Here is a 20571-nt window from a genome sequence, read left to right as displayed (position 1 = left end):
TGCAGCATTCATAAAAAGATCGTCATAAAAAAAGATTGACCAAAAATTTGACAGCAGTAGTCAGAAGCTCATCACTGTTGGTAGCCATACTTCGCAAGACGTTTGGCAACAAGACCTTACTTTTAATCCATGCAACACAGGGATGTGTGGTATTGCAACCAGACCTTCTTAATGCAAATTCAACACTCCACTGTAAGGTAACAGACTTTACACATGGTCAGTGGTAAACAAACACCGCTGTACTAAGGTGTGCCGCCGCGCCTGGTACCAACACATCACTCCCTCGTCCCCGCTCGCTCACTCCCCGGGTGCATAAACATAAATGGTTTGAGACTAGATGTACAAGGTGTGGGCATGAGTAAACTGAATGGAAAACTTGTATGCAGCCTGATGCACGTGAAAAAAGGACGGATTGATGTTCCGCAAGCGTGCTCAGAACACTGATTTGACGACAAGTAAAACAAAAACTTTTATTCTAAATGAGATTGAAATACATTTTTTAATGAAAGATAATATATTTCATATAATTATTTGTAATAGTAACTATATTAGTATGCATAAAAAAAAACACAAGACCGCCGGACTTGGTCGGCATAAAGTTTACAGGACCGAAGCTAAAATCACTGGCCTCGGGCCTGCGGTCCAGCGTGAAATTCGAGCCCTGATAAAGCTTTAAAACACCCAAGAACACTTAAAAGCCCTTTTCACACCTTTGATCTGTGTAATTGGTGACCAGTGTAAAAAGCCACCTACACAGATTATACAACTCTGTTAATATTTGATCCAAGTTAAAATATTTACATTCAAGAGATCGGCACACTTGATTCCGCATAATACAGAACAAAACACTGTTTAGTCTACACTTGGATTGCGCTTGAGGGTAATTTCTGAACCATTTGTTTAAAAGTACATACCAGTACCTGTACTTATTCGTGTTGAACAATAGTGATAACCTGGGGTTACTTGACAAAACATCACGGAAAAGATACATTTCTGAGAATATCTGCATCATAGTAATAATATGCTAATAGCCTAGTCCGTCTTAAATGTAATGCATACTCTACCAATAAGGTACGTACATTTACAGTACTCAAGGAGCTTGAACAACAGAAGTATTTAAGACAGGTTTTTTAATTTTGAGACCAATTTATGTAGCACCTTACATGTACAAGGGTTTACAAGGTGCTGGGGCGCATTTAGCAGCCACTGCTAGATCACTGCTCTCTTACAGCTTGACTTGATAAGCGTGCGTACCTTGTTCTTTTAATGCACATTACACAACACACAGTACCTACACAATGTACAACTTTACATTGTAACTTCACATCCGAAGGACGAAGCAATAATGACTTAGTGGCTTGCTTTAAATAACACAAGTGTCAAGACTGGGACTTGAACCCACACTATACTTATTATTACTGATCAGAAACACCAGAGCTTGAGTACGGCACTTGGCAATGACAGGCCACATTAATGATAACAATAATAGTACACTCCTTTCTTACACATATACATGTAACACTTTATCTGTTATTAGCTGCCAGTGACAACCATGCCAGAAACACAGGTTCAAATACCTCCTCTTAATGATGAGTGTACCTTGTTCTCCATTAACACACAGGACCTAGCGCTTTACAACGCTTTACCTCCAGTCCAGAGGACGAAGCAATTATTGTGTCTTGCTCAAGGCATAATTGCCATCGCTGGGACCCGAATCCACACTCTTGACAATACTAGAACTCTAGTCAGGTGCACTACATGTAGATCGCTCGGCTACGACACTCCATATTATCCTCTGTATGTTATACGTACAACAACATTGGACATTTGCAAGCTTTCATGTTTATTTGGTGTTTGTTTTTAGAAGTTTTCAGTTTGAATTTTTAAAAGGAAATGTTCAATGACCTTACTGGGTTGTGAGGTGATGGTGCCCAACTTGTGGCTAAAAATAGCCCAGGCACGTAGGTAAGGGCATGCTTGGTTCTCATGTTTTAAAACTAGCGCTTAACGGCAAAGTATACCGAATTGGTTTTTGGAACCGTTCGATCGTTTTAATCCCACTTACGCGTGTATTTCCTTAGATGTATCAATGAAAAACTGTAATATTTTATTCAATTTTCAAAAGATGGTCGCGATTTTGAGTTATCGCCAAAAATTTTGAGCAAATATGTCAACTCAAAGAGAATAATCCCTAATAGGAATACACAATCTGGAAACAATACTGACAGTAAACGTTTCTAAGATTAAAACTTTGGAGCATCAAAATATCTTTTTACACAAACACTTCAAAGTGAAATGTTTCTCAAAATGCTTTATAAATATTATCGAACGCTGCTGAAGGTATCTAACCAATAATTGTTATTGCCGTTAACTCGAAGAGTGATTACCAACGTATACCCCTTTTCAAAATTAATAATTCCCAAAGTGCAAAATTTTAACAATGATGTCATAATACAGACAATTACACGCAGTGGTGGTGATGCTAACTGATAGTGAGATAAATGCACACAAGGCTTGCTAGAATCGCTTCAGATAATATCAAAATTCAGATCCATTTTTATTATGACTTTACTTTGGGGTAATCATCAAGCAGTAAAAGAGCTGCCGTCTGTAAACCATACCATGTACATGAGTCAAAGCCACGGTAGGCAGTGCTGGGCAGGCCTACCCAGAACTAACACATTTGGCCCAGCACTCTGAGAAAAATAGCATGTGCCGCCCAGCACAGACTTCTTCCAAGACTGCACTTCAGCAATGATGGCCCCCATATAAAACAGGAATGATTTGGTTGAACTGCTCGCCCATAGTCTGATATTTTCTAATAAGCCAATTGGCAAAAAATTATGTATTAGTACTTAATTGAGAGCAGCACCTTACCCTAGTCTCTAAGACACTCACCGCTCACTGCTCCCTCTGAACTTTAGGGTCTAACAATGGGTGCGTTCGTTTAGCTTCCCATGGGTCGACCCCGGTGTGTGGCATTTTTTTCCCAGGACGAACGTGGGTAATTATCTGTACACGTTCTTCCTGGAAATAAAACACGTCACACAACGGGGATGACCCAGGGAAGCTAAACGAACGCACCCATTATGGGCTTCCAGAAACTGTACGCTTTCAAAATGGTAATTGATGAATAGATGAAAATTTCATGGTCATTTTAGCTAGTAACTTCAATTTCCATTGTATAACGTCTAACATATTCCCAACAAACAGAACACCCATATTCACAATGCATGTGACTCGTGAGGCCTTTTTGTTGAGTCATTTAGCAAAAACATCTTTAAAAAAAAATCAAATTTCCTACTAAATACTCACGGTTGGTTTGATGCCAAAGCACACTCAATACATGAAACACAAATTATTGGACGCACCAATCCATGAAAAGGGGTTTACTGTGCACACAACGGCATCTTTATTTGTGAGCTATGCTTGATAAGCGCCTGTGATGAAGCGGTAAGGGTGCACAGGCGCTGTTCACGCATAGTGCGGTGTGCATGGAAGCCTTGTAAGTTGTATCACCCCTTTTCACGGAATGGTTGGTCCGACTATTCGTATTTTATGTGCGTTGAGTGCGCTTTGACATAAAAACTACCGTAAGTATTGAGCGGAAAATTTTGTTTTTAAAGATGTGTTTGCATGTAACTCGACAAAAAGGCCTCACATGTATTGTGAAAGTTATCCTTGGAATGTTTTAGATGTGTAAGAAAACTGAGTTATTGCTGGCTACATGTACATCTAATCTATCTCTCTCATGATCACTTTGAAAACGTATACAGCGTTGTAATACAATAGTAATACAGAGGCACAAAATGTAACTTTATACAGCAAAGGCCTACCTACAGTGCACACAGAGTCGGGCCTGCATATTCCTTATTCTACTGAAATTTGAGTTTATAAACAAGCAGACAACAGTCCATTGTTAGGCAGTGACACATTGAGAATATTGAAACTGAGACTGCTGTCACAAGTGACACTGTTTGACACTGCACTCTGCAGTGTCACAATAATCAATGTTCATACTGTCTAGACACTGTTTGACACTGCACTCACTGCAGTTAGTGCAGTGTCACAGGGAACTGCCTGTGTCACAAGTTGAGTGACCGTGACTAGTGAGTGCCATCCCATTACCAATATTAATAGTATACCCTGCTTTATTTTATTAATCTATAATCACGAAGCCAAAGTTCCACCACTCACTAGACACATCAACATCGTCGTACTATCGTAGGTGGTTTTATACAGTGCCCAGGCTTGAACGGATGACCCCGTTAACCGGCGCGGCGCCCTTCCCACCGGCTCCCGGTACGGTGGGCGCAGGGACAACTTGGCGGAATTCTACCGGCACTTGCCTCTCGTATTTCCCAATATTTCCCAACCATCTATTTCACCGCAAGATCTGACAATGCACTAGGAACTCTCACAAGTGAAAAAGAAGAAATACTAACCCAAAAATTGTCCTCGAAGGCTGTCGTTTTCGACTCTTCCATGAAATCCATTTTGCACTTCCAATGATTTTCATACGGTAAATCCGGTATTCCTACATAACATACGTGTGCGTAAAATGTGTCCGTCTGCAAAATGGCGATCCATGTTTTGATTAGACTGCGCATGTGCGGTAATCGGGGGTTAAAAACTAGGCTGGCTTGCTGGCTAGGTGTGTGTGGGGGTGGGCGGGATCAGGGAGGCGAATTTGTTTTCTTTCCCAAACGACATTGCAATATTTTTTCCCCCTGCCGCTGATTGGCTCTTTCCGTCAAAATTACGTCATAATGAAATCGGTCTGCTCTTGTACCAAATCATTGCAATGTCCTTTGGGAACCAAAAAATAGCGGGCGGGAGGGGGGGGGGGGGGCTAGCCTGACAACTGCACATACTGGGGCGTGTTTACTAACATTTTTGCGGGAACCTGTGCATGGGCAATTATTCAAACATAGTGGTTTTCTCATTATAAACATTAAAGGGAAGGTACACGTTTGGTAATTGTCATAGACCAGTCTTCTCACTTGGTGTATCCCAACATAAAGCATAAAATAACCAAATAACCAGTAATTACCAAACGTGTACCTTCCCTTTAAACATGTGTAATTTTACAAGTTTTAATTTTCCCCACCCCATCACCCCAAAAACCCAAGTTTTAAGCCCCATTATCTTTTCGTCAGCGTTTTCCCGAAGTAGCACCCTACGTGCTTGAGGATATTTTTTTCACAAAGCTCGCATGAGACATACAGTTCTACGATCTTTCAAAGCTCAGACAGCTTTACTTTTTTTATTAAGCTAATTAATATTTTCAACCTTTGCACGATTGTGGCATTTTTTGTTTTCACGAAGTACCCTCCCGCACCTCTGTTTACCATTGTAATGCACGGCACGCACTCGAGTCAAAGTGAGGTAAAAACGTTAGCACGAAGTGACACTGTAAAAGTTTTACTTTTAAGTTTGTTGTGGACCTCGATCTGTTCAATTGAGCATAAAATTATCCATTGTCTCGAAACTGAAATTTGAATAAATCTTTCCCAATCCACTGACGAAAGTCAAGCTTCGAGAAACTCTGACGTCCACAACAAACTTTAAACTTAATAGGTGTTTAATCTGCCAGTCAGTGGAGGTGGGGGGGGGGGGGGGGGGGGGAAGTATTACGTGTTGTATCCAAGTTTACTTTTTTAACAGTTTGTTTGACTACCCACAAGTCCACAGCATGCAAAGCTTTAAAAACAATGTATCAAATTAAAAAGCTTAATTAATTTGTCCTTTTGTTTTTACATTTAAGTGTTAAGTTCACATAATTTTAATTCTATTGTAAACAAAAGTAATGAATAAATTAATGCTAAGTAGTTATTTAGGACTATAACATATGTTTTTCAATTGTGTAAAACATTGGTTTTGCTCTTTTTATTAGGCCTAGTTGACTTTTGTCCATTTTGTCTTGGTTGAATGAATGACCTCGTTTTAAGAAACTTTGAACAACTTCAACTTCAAAAGCACACTCAATTTTAATCAAAATTGTGCAAGCTTCTGACCGAAGACGTTGAGGTGTTTTTAGGGAATTCATTGAAACAATGGCTTCCCAACTCGCATAATCCCGATAAAGTATTCATATTTACTTCTTGCTCGAGATGCTGAATGACCTCAACTTGATTCATTGATTGATGAGTTGATTCCATTGATTTTTTATAAACCAGAGTGTAGAAGGTTAACTCTAAAATGTTGATTGCTTTTGCCATAAAGTTTTTGTATCTCTTAACTATGATCCAATCCAAGTAGATGGCGCCCTGTGAGTAGGCCTATACCCTTCCCCAAACGTGGATATTCTAGCGGCCCCTTTTCTAGCCCCTTCAGCTCCCCACTTCACACAAACTGTTTTCAGTGCTCAGTGCCCCAGCGTGCAACACCGCACAAACAGTTCCAGAAACATGTAGTGCCCTAAGAACGAAAAATATTGCCATATCCCCCCCCCCCCGAAAAAGATCTTGGGTAGATCGAATTGAAGGGGGAAGTCTTTAAACTTTGTCCTTATTATCAAGTTTTCTAACGCAGTTACGGAACCACTGTATAGCGCCCTCTGTGTCTTTATCAGTCAGAGTGCCTTTTATTTTAGTTTGTTTGTTTTTTGTTTGTTTGTTTATTCGTTTGTTTATTTATTTTTTTAACGGATAAGGCATAATAATGAGAAACGCCGCATGGTTGCTATTTTTTTTAATAACAAGGGAGCTTTAACTCTCAAAAACTCGAGAGCCGAATGTGATTCGAATGCTCCCAAAAGAATTTTTTTTAAAAGCAAATAAGCCTGCGTAATTCATCTTTTTCTATCAATGAATCTACATTTTTGGAAAATTACATGTTTGGTTGAGAAAGACTTGTCCGTGTTTGTAGTAGGCCTACTGTTCATAGCATCCATGGGGCTACAATCTCCGCATGTCTTTTTTTGTATTAAACAATTTAATTAGCTGTGCTGTACGTGTTTTTTTTAAAACCTTAGTTAACTGTTTATTCACATTCCACTCATCAAAACACATATATTAGTGACAAAAGCTTTATTTTGAAAAAATACCACTTCCAGGTGACTTTAACTACACATGCTTGCGTTTGTCCACAAATGCATAGCTGTTTTTCGTTAATAACATTTTCAAATGAATCAATTGAATTTGAAACTATTTTTTGTATTCAAAGCAGTTATGATCTTTCCAGCCTATTTAAACAAAATTATTTAGCTTTTTATATCACGTTCAGTTTTAGCAAGTTACGACTTAAAAGTGCAAAAAAAAATCATGTTTCTTTGCAATTGCTCATTAGGAACTATGCGAAAGGCCCTTAGAACGAGTCGTGCGATAATTCAATGACTTCGGGTTGTCTGAAAAATAACAAACTAAAAAAGATTATTATAAAAAAAAACTTTATCGAAAACAAGAGCTGTTTCGCAACGCTGCGCTACAAAACAGCGTACTGAGCCTGACTTTTTTTTATTGTAATAGAGAAATGATGAATTGTTTGAGGATTTTTCTGTTTGTAAAAAAAAACAATTTGATTTTGCTGTCTTAAAATTTGTGAGCCGGACTGGCTATAAATTTGTGTGAACCAAATGCTCAGTGTGAACCAAAATTAACACAAAATTTTTCTCCACAATTCCTCAGATTTCAATGTCTTTTATGATTCTTGTTTTAAATTTACTTGTTATTACTGTTATATTCTGTGGAGATTGTCCAATAAAATCAAACACATTAACAAACGAAGTTAAATGATCAATTAATGAACTATGGTGTGTGATCATAATTTTTATATTCTTCTTGCCAACTTTAGCCTTCTGGTAAAAATTAGCAAGCATCTTGTGTGTTTGTATGGCAACCCTCACTTGTCGGTTTGTTCATGGGTCCTGTTGAGTACAAAACCAGGGGCGATTCCTTCAATACAGGAACAATCGAAAGTTCAATAGGTGTCATCTACGCATTCAAAACGAGGACTTGAAGTCACACCGAGGATGTCCTCGATTTGATTTCGTGTACAAAACCAATGGGGACTTCTAAAAAAAAACTATGTCCAAACAATGGGAGAACAAAGAGATGTCCTCTGTTTTGTGGGGGGATGGGGGGGGGGGGGGGTTGGAATAAAACTATTATGTGTGACGAGGCACCTACTACATCTTGAACATGTGCTGTGGTGATCATTCAACAAATTAGTATGAAGCTGCGCAATGTGTGGCTTTCAATGATTTGTTTGAAATAAAAACTGTCCAATTTAATCCTCGGCAGAAATGAAAATTATTGCTGTCAATCATGTCCAGATAGCACCCCTACTTGTGAAGGAATGAGTATAGGTCTACATAGATGTAAAACAATTACACGGAATCATCTTTATACGCTTAAAAACCTTTGCTGAAAATCAAAGGGAATCATTTCAGATTGGACCACTGAGCGCCTACAATCCCGTCCAAAATGCTTGGGCCACTCATTCCTAATGTTATGCTAGGAGTCCACTGGGCCAGCGCCAGTTGGTACCAGTTCGCGCCAAAGATTATGTGATTGGCGCTTAGTGGCTCGCACTGGCGCCGAATTAATGTCCGCTCGGCATGTGTCGCCAAGTGGAATAAACTGGGTGGCATATCACATATGGCGTGCGAAAAATGCCACCCGGCTTGCTCCAAAATGTTGCGCCAGTTCGCGCCATTACACGGCCATTTGATTCCAAAATTCCCCTGTTGGCGCCATTCGCGCCAATAGACGGCTACTTTGCGCCACTTGGTGATTAGTTTGTGCCAAAGGTCGCCCAATAGGCGGATTGTTTGCGCCAAAGGGCGATGTTCGCGCCATTTGGTGCCACTTGGTGGACACTTGGCGCTGATTGCTCGTTGCAAGTGGCAAGACGAAAATTTCAAACATTTTGAAATTTTCTTGCCGCCACATTCAAATTTGGTGCCGTTACGGGCCACCGCGAGCCAGTTGGGAGGCAGTTTGAGCCACTACATGCCACTATAGGTACCTTATTGGTGACACTAGGCGCCACAGTAAATTGCATTGGCGCAAACTGGCACCAACTGGCGCTGGCATGGCCCAGTGGACTCCTAGCATTACATAAAAGCATTCCCCCGCTCATTGTACTGTAACGCAGAAGACCGTCAATCAGAACCAACATTGAAAGGGGGCGGGGTGTGGGGTTGGGGGGCCAACGAGATATGGATGGGATTGTAGATTCAGCAGGTGCTATGCCATTAGTGCCATGCACTCCACACCCACCATAATCTGCTTCCGAGATGGAGATAACTCAAAGCAATTTAATTACCACCCCTCTTCCACAGTAAATTGTCAGTAAAAATAAATTTGCTCGGAACGAGTTTTGAATATGTTATTCTACCAAATCCATTTTTAAATTGATTAGGGATAAACTGTGGATAAGATGCCTTGAGACCATCCAACCCCATTGCCATTAACTAACTACCTTTTGTCGCACTTTGTCCTTTTCTCTACATAAATATCCCCTTTTTAGCCTGCCTTATTTTGACTAATTAATTTTTTCCCCTCTTTCCACCTTTGATCTTGTCCTTTGTGTTTCCATCTTCTTATGGTCAAACCAGCCCCCTTCCCTCCAGCCCCCCCCCCCCCCCCCCCCCCATCGCGATCATCGTCTCCCTATTCATTCATTGGGTGCGTTCGTTTAGCTTCTCTGGGTCGACCCCCGGTCTGCCCCGGTTCGTTCGAATAGCTTTGACGAGGCTCACCCAGGTCAGCCCCCACTGCCCTGCTTGTGGAGTGGGTCTCTTGGGGGTGACCCGAGGTGCATGCCGTCCCCGAGAGGGCGAGTGTGATATTTCGATTAGCTCTTGTCATGTCAGGGGCTCACCCGCGAGTGAGCACTGCGGGGTCGACCCAGGGAAGCTTATCGAATGTACCCATTGTTTACCCCTTGTGTTTGCTGTGTTTTCTAACTCTCGACTCTCTTTTTTCATGTATTCCACTTCACTGCAAAACACCTATTCAGGTAGGTTGTGCTGCCATTGGATTAAGTTATTAGAATCTCAAACGAATTCATCACGTTACCACATCCATGGGGGCTGCCATCTTGAAATTCATCTTTTTAGACTGTTCCTGCGCGTGTAGTCTTGGACCCAAGACAATATTGCTCGATACTGAACAGTGTACTGCGCTCACCACAGGCATAAAGAACCTAGCGCCCCACACTATCCAACGTCGAGCAATATCGTCTTGGGGCAAGACTACCGTTCGGTTGGTCGGTTCTTCCCACAATGTTTGTATGAGTGACTCATGTTTGAAATTCCTCAGTCAGTGAAAGCGATACACTTTGACTTGATCGTAGTTGACATAAAATATAATTTTTGTTACGGTTCCCATATTCCAGTTCATATCCATGAAAACTGTTCGCATATGTGAGACATAGTTTGGTGTTTTCAACTATGAAAAGGTGATATTGAAAAGTGAAAGGCTCTGAATTGAGGTAAAAACAACTGTGGTTATGTCTCCACGAACGGGTTCTCGTCACAGCGGGGAGAGCGTGTTTCCAAACACGCTTTACCGGGAGCAGAGGTCAAATTTGACGGATGAGATGATGGAGCGTCGTTCGCCTAGACAACCGTCCGTACCCACCGGGCCTCACCACCGGGAGGTCTACCTTTTCGTGTTGTTGGTGATTATTTTCAGCAGCTTTTTGCAACCAGTTGCAGGTGAGTTTGTTGAGAGACTTTATGTGTTTTAGAAATGACGAGAGTTTACTCCAACTAGTTGGTACCATTTTCTTAAAAGAAAGGAATGTTAAAACTACACTGAGGGAAGAAAACAATAATTTGTTTTGATTAAAATCGTTAATGTTGGGATCCTAGTGTTGCATTAATTAAAGTATGCCTTTACTTCTTACAAAACGTAAACAAGTAAATATAAAATTAGAACATCATTTAGAGGAATGAATAGTATTTTACTTTTGTTTGCATGTTTTGTTATTATTATAAATGGTCAGTTGTAGTTTACTAATTGTATTCAAGTTTTCAAATTATTAGGGTTAGTTTACCCATAGAGCATTTACATTTACTTACTATTACTGTTCTCCTTTTTTTCTAAATTTGTCATCGTCGGGCGTATTCTTTTTTTTTTTTTATTTGTCACTATTGGTCAAAAAAGGAGTAGAACTGATAAAATCAAATTTTGCAAAAGGAGAACAGCTTCCAGTAACTGGGTCTTCTTTATACTTCTGAAGGCCTACTATTAATTATTATTTAACAGTGAAATTCTAAGGATTATTGTACTTTGTATAACATTAGATGTTTTCATTTTACCGTCAAACCAAGTTCTTGTAATTTGTAAAACATTACCCATGAATAGATAATGTCATCTCCTTGAAAAATAGTGTCATAGATTGTGTTTTTTTTTCATGAAATTCTGATTGATAACGATAAAACACGTAGGTCGAAATTGCCAGAAAGATACAAAATAAGTCACTGAAAGTTTCGGCTGTGTAAAGTGTCTACTTGTACCGTGTAGATGAAACAGCAACAAAATAGCGGTGTTTTCATATCCAATAGACCCCTTGCATGTGACGTCGATCACACGCTAAAAAAAGCACCCTCACTGGAGTCAAAAAGCGCCCTCACTGGTGTAAAAAAAACTTCCTCACTGACGTCAAAGGAAGGAAATAATTGGAAGATTGCTGTTCTTTGTGCGTGAAACTAACTGTGCGCGTCAGTGTAGCGTTTCGTGTTATGCAAGGGGTCTGTTTTAGAGAGATGATGTGGGTACCAAGTAGTACACAGTACCAACCACATCTCCGGCCGCAGCATTCACTATCAGACACCACAGAACTATTAATCTCCAAAAAGCTTGCCTTTTAGTTATTACTTGTATTGTTGATTAATTTTTGCTTTTGCTTGAATTTGATCGGAAATTGAACAATGCATTATATATAGGATTGTTATAATGCTAATATTGAGCTTTTAAAAATGTACTTTTTACTTGTACACGTTTGGTAATTAGGCCTGCTCTAAACAAATATTAACTTTAAAACTGATTCGGGAATGAGCATTGGAGAGCTGTTGATAGTATAAACCATTGTGGGAAACGACTCTCTCTGAAGTAACGTAGTTTTTGAGAAAGAGGTAATTTCTCACTAAAATATTAAAATACTTCTAGCTAGAAGTCTTTTATTCCTATCTGAAAGCACACAAATTCGTCCAAAAGGGTGTTTTTTCTTTCATCATTTTCTCGCAACTTCGATGACCAATTTAGCTCAAATTTTCACAGGTTTGTTAATTAATGCTTTAAATGTTTGGATACACAAATTGAGAAGACTGGTCTTTGACAATTACCAAATGTGTTCCTTCCCTATAAGGACAGAAAGTAAAGTGATTTAGGAGAGGGGATGATGGAGGATTATGGTCACCAGTAGGCAATAGTAAAAGGACATTCTCATAATAAAAGGCCTAATAAAAGTGGCCTCTTACAAAATAGCATACAATCCTATCACACAGTGATACTCAAGGCCCTCGACTTATTACAAAACATTTAAAATGAAATACTTCTCAAGTTTCCTCTTTTTGTTAGATTTTAACGGATTATCACGTTAATCTTTACGCAAGTAAAATGCTTGATTTCAGGACCTCAAAATCTACTGAGGTCTCCAAATCAAATTCAAATTCAAATATTGTAGTGGAAAATTACTGTTTTTCTCTAAAACTAAGTTATTTTAGAGGGAGCCGTTTTAAAGTTAGTTTTTATGCTATCAATTATTTTGAGTAACTACCAATAGTGTTTACAAGCAATTAAAACCCAAACACAATTTCTTATACTTTTTAAAACAACACTATAAACACAACCACACATGTGACACCATCACAGTACAATACAGTTTAATGACACATCCTCTGTCCCACCCAAATTGTAATAATACTGTGTAGTCACCATATCCATTCAATTCCATCAATGTTGTACTGAACCACCCATAAATAACCAATAATCGATGAGGCCATTGTGTTCGGCAGCCGTAAAAACACAACCCCACCTTGATTACAAAGCAGCAGGTTCTGTTTCATCAGGGCACACGTACGCACACAGATTAGCCACAACAATAATTTCATCAGAACTGTATAATGAAAAGGGGAAAAATAGAATTAGCTGTTGCAAACCACTTAGGCCTAAAACTAACCAAAAGGACTTATAAATGGTAGCCTATAAATGCAATTTTTTTGATGACCTGACGCTTCGACCCTAGTAGTAGAGTCTGACTCAAATGTTTTGTTTGTACAATGATGGAAAGACCGGGATATAGTTCAGTGCATTCTATAGGGGCCTGTATGCGGAAATTGAAATGAAATGCTGACTTTTTTGTTGTGTTGAGAAATATGGTTTCCTTCAATGAACGCCTCCAATGTTAAATGTTTTCACTTTTGACTTGTGAGTGGATTTTTTATGAAGTTTTTTGTTTTAATAGATGGTGTGACAGACAGTTTAATAAAGCGGAAGAAATTAGATCTGATTAAACAAAAATTGTTTATTTTATGTGTGAAATTCTCTTCCCTTGGGAAAGTGCATTATTATGAAAAGAATTAGCTACTAGAAAAGTTGAAAGATTCCAATCTAAAATTTTTGTTGTCTAAAGAAATTGCTAAATATGTGGGGGATGTGTTGTTGTTAATTATGTTGTTTTTGTAGGTAATTGTTTTCATTGGCTTTTTTAGAGAAATATAAAGAAGTCGTTTATTAATTGTGAAATTCTCTTCCCTTTGGAAAGTTCATTTATTGGAATAGTTGTATTTGACTCTCAATTGTAAAATCTCATTGTTATTGTATTTAGGTAGGGACATTATAGACTGGTAAAAAAATTGTAAGTAGCTCCAAAAGTTAATGACCATAACAACTTTTGGTACAAGAAGCACTGCAGTTGTTGATAATAAACTATTTTGAGAAAAGTTTACCTTCAGAGTAGTGGTTTGGATAATTGTTCACCCCAAAACTTTTGAATCTAAGAAATGATTCATACATAATACAGAAATTGGTTCTCAGATTTCTACGGGTTGGGTTCGTTTGCTCATGCTGCAGCCATATGTACATTGTATGCCATCAGTACCCGCTGTCACCTCGCTAAACGTGGATGGATTTGACATTCTTGTGAAAATACTGTGAAAGTTTTGTGCTGTTTTCTCAGCGAGTAGACACTGCATATTCAGCTGAAACTTTTATGTGACATTAGTTGTATTATCTTTTTTTATTATAAACTTGTCTTTAAAAAAAATAAGCAGTTCCGTTGACAAAAAAACAATCTATGACCCTACCTTTAAATCAAAGCAGGTAGCATTTCCCACCCAACCTCTTACAACACAGAACTCTTTGTTTTCGTGACCTAGAAAACTGCTGTCATGTAATCCAACCATATCTGGTTCCAGTTTGTATGGTCTCATTGTTATGTTAACTAACATTGTATACAAGTGCATGCTAAACAGCATTGTGTATGCTCACTGATGCTCAGCATGTCAATATCCTTTACTGGTGTGCAATGTTCAAGAATCAAAGACTTGGAGTTTCCTCATTTTTTGGTTTTGTGTATTTCTTTATCTCTTTCACAGGGTACATGTTATGAAGGACATTTGCATACATGTAGTGTTTTGCCTTTTTTTAGTCATTCCATATATCATATAATAGGTGTGAGCAATCATTGTGCAAGAAATAGCTCAAGAAGAACTCCGCAATCTCAGTGTATCTTAGTGCTTGTTCAAATAAAAAACTACATGCATGTTTGTTCAGGGGTCGATTTTACAACGAGTTAACTTGGAGATATTAAAAACTTAATGCTAGTCTTATAAGTTAGGACGAGTAACTCGTCCTAACTCAAGATGGAGACTAAGTCTTATTCAATCCAACCCTGGTGTTTTTATATAGAAATTTTTTGAGTCAGTAATCATTTTGAGCAACAAGCCCAGTGGACTTGCGGATTTCCCCGCCAAATTCGAGCCCTGCCATCCCATCAAGTTCTGATGGCTGAGTCACAGGGTGTGGGTTCGAATCCCAGTCAAGATACAAGCCTTGAGCAAGGCATTTAACTTTAATTGCTTCTCTTCACCTTGGGGTAAATGGGTAACTGTGAGGGCAGAGATGGTTCTTGTGAATGATTAAGCCTATAGTTTGCTTTGGCAGCACAGCCTGTATGAGATGGTTTCAGAAATGAAATAAATGGCCCAGTGTGTGAAGCACAGTACGCAATTTTGAGGTTAAGGTGGACACAATACTATGACACTATTAGGTTTGGGTAAATTTGTCTGTAGAGACCCTATCCAAACACACAATGCACTCCTACATGTGTATTGTCCACTATACCTCAAAAAGGCTATTGGTTATTCTTCAAAATTGTACTATTTTAGAGCCAATATAATTACTATTATTATTATTCTTGTTCCAGCTCAACTCTGTCCTGGCGTGAGTGCAGTTCGTCAGACGGCGTGTGCAGATGGAGAGTGCACCTTATCTGCTTGGGTCTGTGATAACCTTAATGACTGTTCAGATATGTCAGATGAGTCTGACGCGACGTGTGGAAGAAACGGAGGTACAGTAATAATAATAATAATAATAATAATAATAATAATAATAATAATAATAATAATAATGGATAAAAAAAACAAAAAAAAACAAAAAAAGGAAAATGAGATCTTTCTTTTGCATGCTGTGATAAAATGAAATAATAATAATAATATAATTATAATTATCTTCAAGTACGCAATAATCCTCCAATTGAGATTGGCAGAATGGACATGATGGAGTGGTGATAAAAACCTATATTGCACGGCTAATATCTCTACCATGCGTATTGTGTGTTCTAAGTCACGCACCAAGTTTGCTTGAAGATAAATACGTTATCACACGTGCGCTCGTGGAAATATTTGTATACACTGTATCCTCTTTTTTTGGCACTCAAATCTGTCATAAGTACATAGTGTAGAAGCATATTTTGAGGGCCTACAAAAAGTTAATGAGGCCAACACTAAGGTTTTTCTTATTTAGATGGGTGCACCCTATAAAGGATGATCTTGGTTTATCTGATACACTTTCCAGCTCTCCTTGCTATTATAGGCTGTTGAAGGAACCATCCAAAGTTGTTAACATTTTGTGTGTACAAAACCCTCCCCCAAATTTCTGCTTATAATATAGTCAACAGTTTCTTCCAATTTTGATCCACACTATGTTTTTGTACCCCCAAAAAGCGGCAAATTCATGAAAGAGTCTTCATTTTGTTTAATTCACATTTTCAAGTTGTACGCGAACTGCGACCCCTTTCTCTCCCCCCCCCCACTTTGAAAACAATATTGTTAACATCAGCAATTCTATGTTTGTTCCTCAGCCTCAGTCTGTGATTCCTCACCATGTATGAACGGGGGAGCCTGTACACAGATTGGTCCCATCATAGATGTCCAAGTTGCTGTCTTTAACTGCACCTGCCTACCGCCTTATAGCGGCCCTACCTGTGCCGATTTACCCAACACTACACCAGTATTGTCATCATCCACCGAATTATTGCCAACAATGGAAACAACGAACACAACAAACAGTCCCACAACCAAACTTCCTACGCAAGCAGTTACTACAGCAGTGCGGACTGAAGCACCTTCTACAGTTATTGTTGTTACTACAGAGGTACCCATCACAACCCAGACTCCCCTTGTAACAACTTCACAGGCACCCATTACTACCCAAACACCACTTGTTACAACAGTACAAGTACCCATCACAACCCAGCAGACGGTGGTTCCAACAACACAAGCACCGATCACAACCCAGACACCGCTGGTTACAACATCAGAGGTGCCCATCACAACCCAGCAGTCGATGGCTCCAACAACACAGGCACCGATCACAACCCAGACACCGCTGGTTACAACATCAGAGGTGCCCATCACAACCCAGCAGTCGATGGCTCCAACAACACAGGCACCCATTACAACCCAAACACCGCTTGCTACAACAGCAGAGGTACCTGTCACTACCCAGCCATTATCCACCACAAGCATTTCTACAGAAAGGCGGACCCCGTCTGTACCACCACAAACTACAGAGACAGTTGTGCCTTTAACCACGGAGGCATCACTGGCAACCGAGTCTACTGATGTTGACTTTTGCGCCCCTAACCCTTGTGAAAATGGTGCAACTTGTACAGTCACAACTGGTGGTTTCACTTGCCTCTGTCCTGCAGGCTTTGAAGGTTTGGAACGGCACTGGATTTGATATTTTACTCGATTTTGTGTTGACCTTACATTTTTCATTTTGAATATTTTTTACAAGTTTAGTTTCTAAGTTTGACAGTCCATTGTCATATGCTGGTAGGATTTTTGGGTGATACCATTAGTTGTTCATTTTAACAGGCATGCATCTTTCTTCTGATAACTGATTTCCTCTTGTTTTTATTCTCAGCTTTACCATTCAAAATTAAAACATACTATACAAAACCATTGACATTTTGTAATTTCCCTCTATTTGTTTTTTGGTGAAGTACAGCTGCATGCCTTTTTTTTTTTTTTTTACTTCCAAATTGGTGAAGGTTTTTTTTTGGTGCCTGGGTTTGTCGCTTGTGTTTTTTTTTCAAGTTTTGAGGTTTGAAGTTCATTCTGAAGGGTTCCTTTTCAAGAAGCACACAGGAAACCCAGAATCATTGTTGTGCCATTGTTTTTTGTTGTGAGCTCAGAGTTTGGCTGCTTTAATCAAAGATATTGCTTACAAGTGCATTATTGGTACATTTCAGCACTTACGTTTTGGCATTAATCAAAGCTGTTGGTTTTGACTTTGCGTATGGGAAATATTTGGGAAATTTTGCCTTTGATGATACTAGCCTTGAATAGCACTTTGCAAGAAGCTCGGTACACCAATCTCAGAGAAATTCCTCTGAGACCAAAGAAATCAGCACTTTCACTGAGGCAAAAGAAGGCACATAACTGAACAATAGCTGTTCTTTGTGCACTTAAGTGTGTGCATGGCCCCCTTGCTTTAGAAGCCGCTTTGCTTATGAGTAAAGGCAGCAGAAACAGTGATCTACATGTAATTCCTACCACAGCAAATCTCATATCTATTGTTATAAAAGGTGTTTTTACCAATGCATTTGTCCATATTTTAGGTCCAACATGTTCTGGAGTTGTTAGTAGACCATGTTCCAGTAATCCGTGTGTTAACGGAGCCGTCTGCCTTGCTCAACCAAACGGGTACCAGTGTGTTTGCGCACCCGGTTTCTCAGGTTCTAATTGTGAGACAGATTTGAGGATGTGTCCGTGCGAAAATGGCGCAACATGCATCGTTGAGAATGGACAGTATAGGTGTGACTGTGCAGCTGGATTTGAAGGTGAGTCAATCAGAAACCCACAAAATGTTCTTTTTGATTAAAGACATTAAAGGAACACATTGAACTTGGATCGGACGAGTTGGTCTATATAAAGCGTTTGAAACCGTTTGTTATGAAATGCATATGGTTAGAAAGATGTTTAAAAGTAGAATATAATGATCCACACAAGTATCACTCAAAATTGCATGGTTTTCGTTTTACATCGCGAACTAACGTCGTCGGCCATTTATGGGAGTCAAAAATTTACTCCCATAAATGGCTGACCGTGTTAGTCAACGAGGTAAAAAGAAAACCAAGCAATTTCGAGGCATATTTGTGTAGATCACTGTATTCTACGTTTACAACATCTTTCTACCCGTATTCATTTTATAACAAATGGATACAGAACGCTGTTCAAGACCAACTCGACTGATCCAAGGCAATGTGTTCCTTTAAGCCATAGATCCTGTGGCTTGTGTAGATTCTTGTGGAAGAGAAGGGGTTAACCCCGATAGTACTAGTTCAGTGCTACAATGCTAGCATCCTTGTGTGCAGGTTTCCTGAGGCCTGTGATTTATACAGTGATGAAGTTTGCTCGTGAGACATCCTTAGTTTTATGGCCAGAAGTTCAAAACAAAAATACAAAAATTATATAAATAAAAGTCCACCAAAAAATGGTATAAAAGGCAGTTGAGCATTGGACATGGTCACCAGTCTGAAGAAGCATCCTAGCTTAGGAGTGAAATAACTACTAAAATTATATGTAAGTGACATCTATATTTTTAAAAACAAATCTTTTAACCCATTATACTGTATGCTATTTCACTCGGGGAAATTTTTTCAGACAACTTGTATAAAGCAAACACTTGCCATGTATGCAAAAGGAACACTTTGGCGGTACAAGAAACGTTTTTCTTAGCTTTAACTCATCAAGAAAATTGATATAAATTGCCTGGAACTGGTTGCTTGTGTAAATTGCCTTGTGTGACATGGCCTTCACACTTTGTTCAAAATTAAGTTTTTGCCTTTGAGAAAGACTCTGCAAGGGTCGAATCATCCGGCCATTGACTATTTTTTCGCAATTATACCATAGATCCTTTTGGTTGGTAAGCATTTTGCAACAGGTAATTCTGTTCTAATGTTGTTTTGTTTCGACTTCAGGAACCAACTGCTCGTCAAACATCAATGAGTGCGCCAGCAATCCCTGCGCAGCTACTGCCACCTGCGAGGACCTAGTGGATAGCTACAACTGTGCCTGTCCGATTGGATTCTTTGGACCCACCTGTTCGGAGGAGCTCAATGAGTGCGGGTCGGCGCCTTGTATGAACGGAGCGACGTGTGTGGAGGGGGTCGGGGGATACGTCTGCCAGTGTGTCCTGGGTTTTACTGGAGTGACGTGTGGGGTAGACACTGATGAATGCCAGAGCAGTCCCTGTCAGAACACTGGTAAGTGAATAAACACTTTAAAGGCACTGGACTCGTTTGGTGATTACTCAAAATATATATTAGCATTGAAACTTACTTGGTAATGAGCAACGGAGAGCTGTTGATAGTATAAAACAATGTGTGAAACGACTCACTCTGAAGTAAAACAGTTTTTTAGGAAGAGGTAATTTTAATAAAATATTTGAACCTGAATCTCAGGAGCACACACATTTGTGCCACAAGGGTGTTGCATTTTTTGTATTCTTCTTTATTTTTTTCCAACTTTGCTGACCAATTGTGTCCACATTTGTTTGTTATTTTATGCATGTGTTGGGATACAGCAAGTAAGAATACTTTGACAATAACCACACGCTTCCAGTGCCTTAAACAACTTCATGTTGGTATTTCGAAGAAGAAAATCCCTACTCAGCAATATTATTTGTTTGAACTTCATAAGCTTGTGGAGTAATCATTTTCCTTTGAAAATATCATTGCCACAATGAAACACCAAATTGACAAAGAAAAGACAACAAAGGCTGAACAGCTAAACAGTCTCTCTATTATTATAATTTTAATTATTATTAAAATTACAGGTGAATGCATGGATGGCATCAACGGATATTCTTGCAACTGTCCAGCCGGCTTCAGCGGAGCTAATTGCCAGATTGATGGGGATCAGTGCGCGAGTAATCCCTGCATTAATGGCGGAACGTGTCAGGAACTAGTCAAGGCCTACCGATGCATCTGTCCTCTGGGGCTGGCTGGGTTAAGATGTGACGCAGATTTGATAAATGAGTGCTCAAGTCGGCCCTGTGTCAATGGGGGTGAGTAGATTGCCTCATTGATTGCAATCATGGGTCGAAT

General features: G+C 39.4%; 2 protein-coding genes across 3 annotated transcripts in view; one reads left to right on the top strand and one right to left on the bottom strand.

Annotated features, from left to right (window-relative positions):
* The window catches only part of LOC117297874 (F-BAR domain only protein 2-like), a 66224-nt gene extending 61664 nt beyond the window's left edge, over window positions 1-4560 (bottom strand). For both annotated transcript variants that reach the window (XM_033781045.1, XM_033781044.1), the window contains exon 1: window positions 4446-4560. In XM_033781045.1, the coding sequence (XP_033636936.1) occupies window positions 4446-4496 (51 nt within the window). In that variant the 5' untranslated portion in view covers window positions 4497-4560. The remainder of the gene's footprint in view (window positions 1-4445) is intronic.
* Window positions 4561-10291: 5731 nt separating this feature from the next.
* Window positions 10292-20571, top strand: part of LOC117298032 — a 67734-nt gene continuing 57454 nt past the window's right edge. The window contains exons 1-6 of the mRNA XM_033781257.1: window positions 10292-10666; window positions 15382-15525; window positions 16318-17175; window positions 18082-18303; window positions 19444-19728; window positions 20301-20531. Coding sequence (XP_033637148.1) covers window positions 10459-10666; window positions 15382-15525; window positions 16318-17175; window positions 18082-18303; window positions 19444-19728; window positions 20301-20531 — 1948 coding nt within the window. The 5' untranslated portion in view covers window positions 10292-10458. The remainder of the gene's footprint in view (window positions 10667-15381; window positions 15526-16317; window positions 17176-18081; window positions 18304-19443; window positions 19729-20300; window positions 20532-20571) is intronic.

Source organism: Asterias rubens, chromosome 12 (genome assembly GCF_902459465.1).
Source record: "Asterias rubens chromosome 12, eAstRub1.3, whole genome shotgun sequence".
Lineage (NCBI taxonomy): Eukaryota > Metazoa > Echinodermata > Asteroidea > Forcipulatida > Asteriidae > Asterias > Asterias rubens.
Note: the sequence above shows the minus strand (reverse complement) of the source record. Positions and strands in the feature narration are given on the sequence as shown.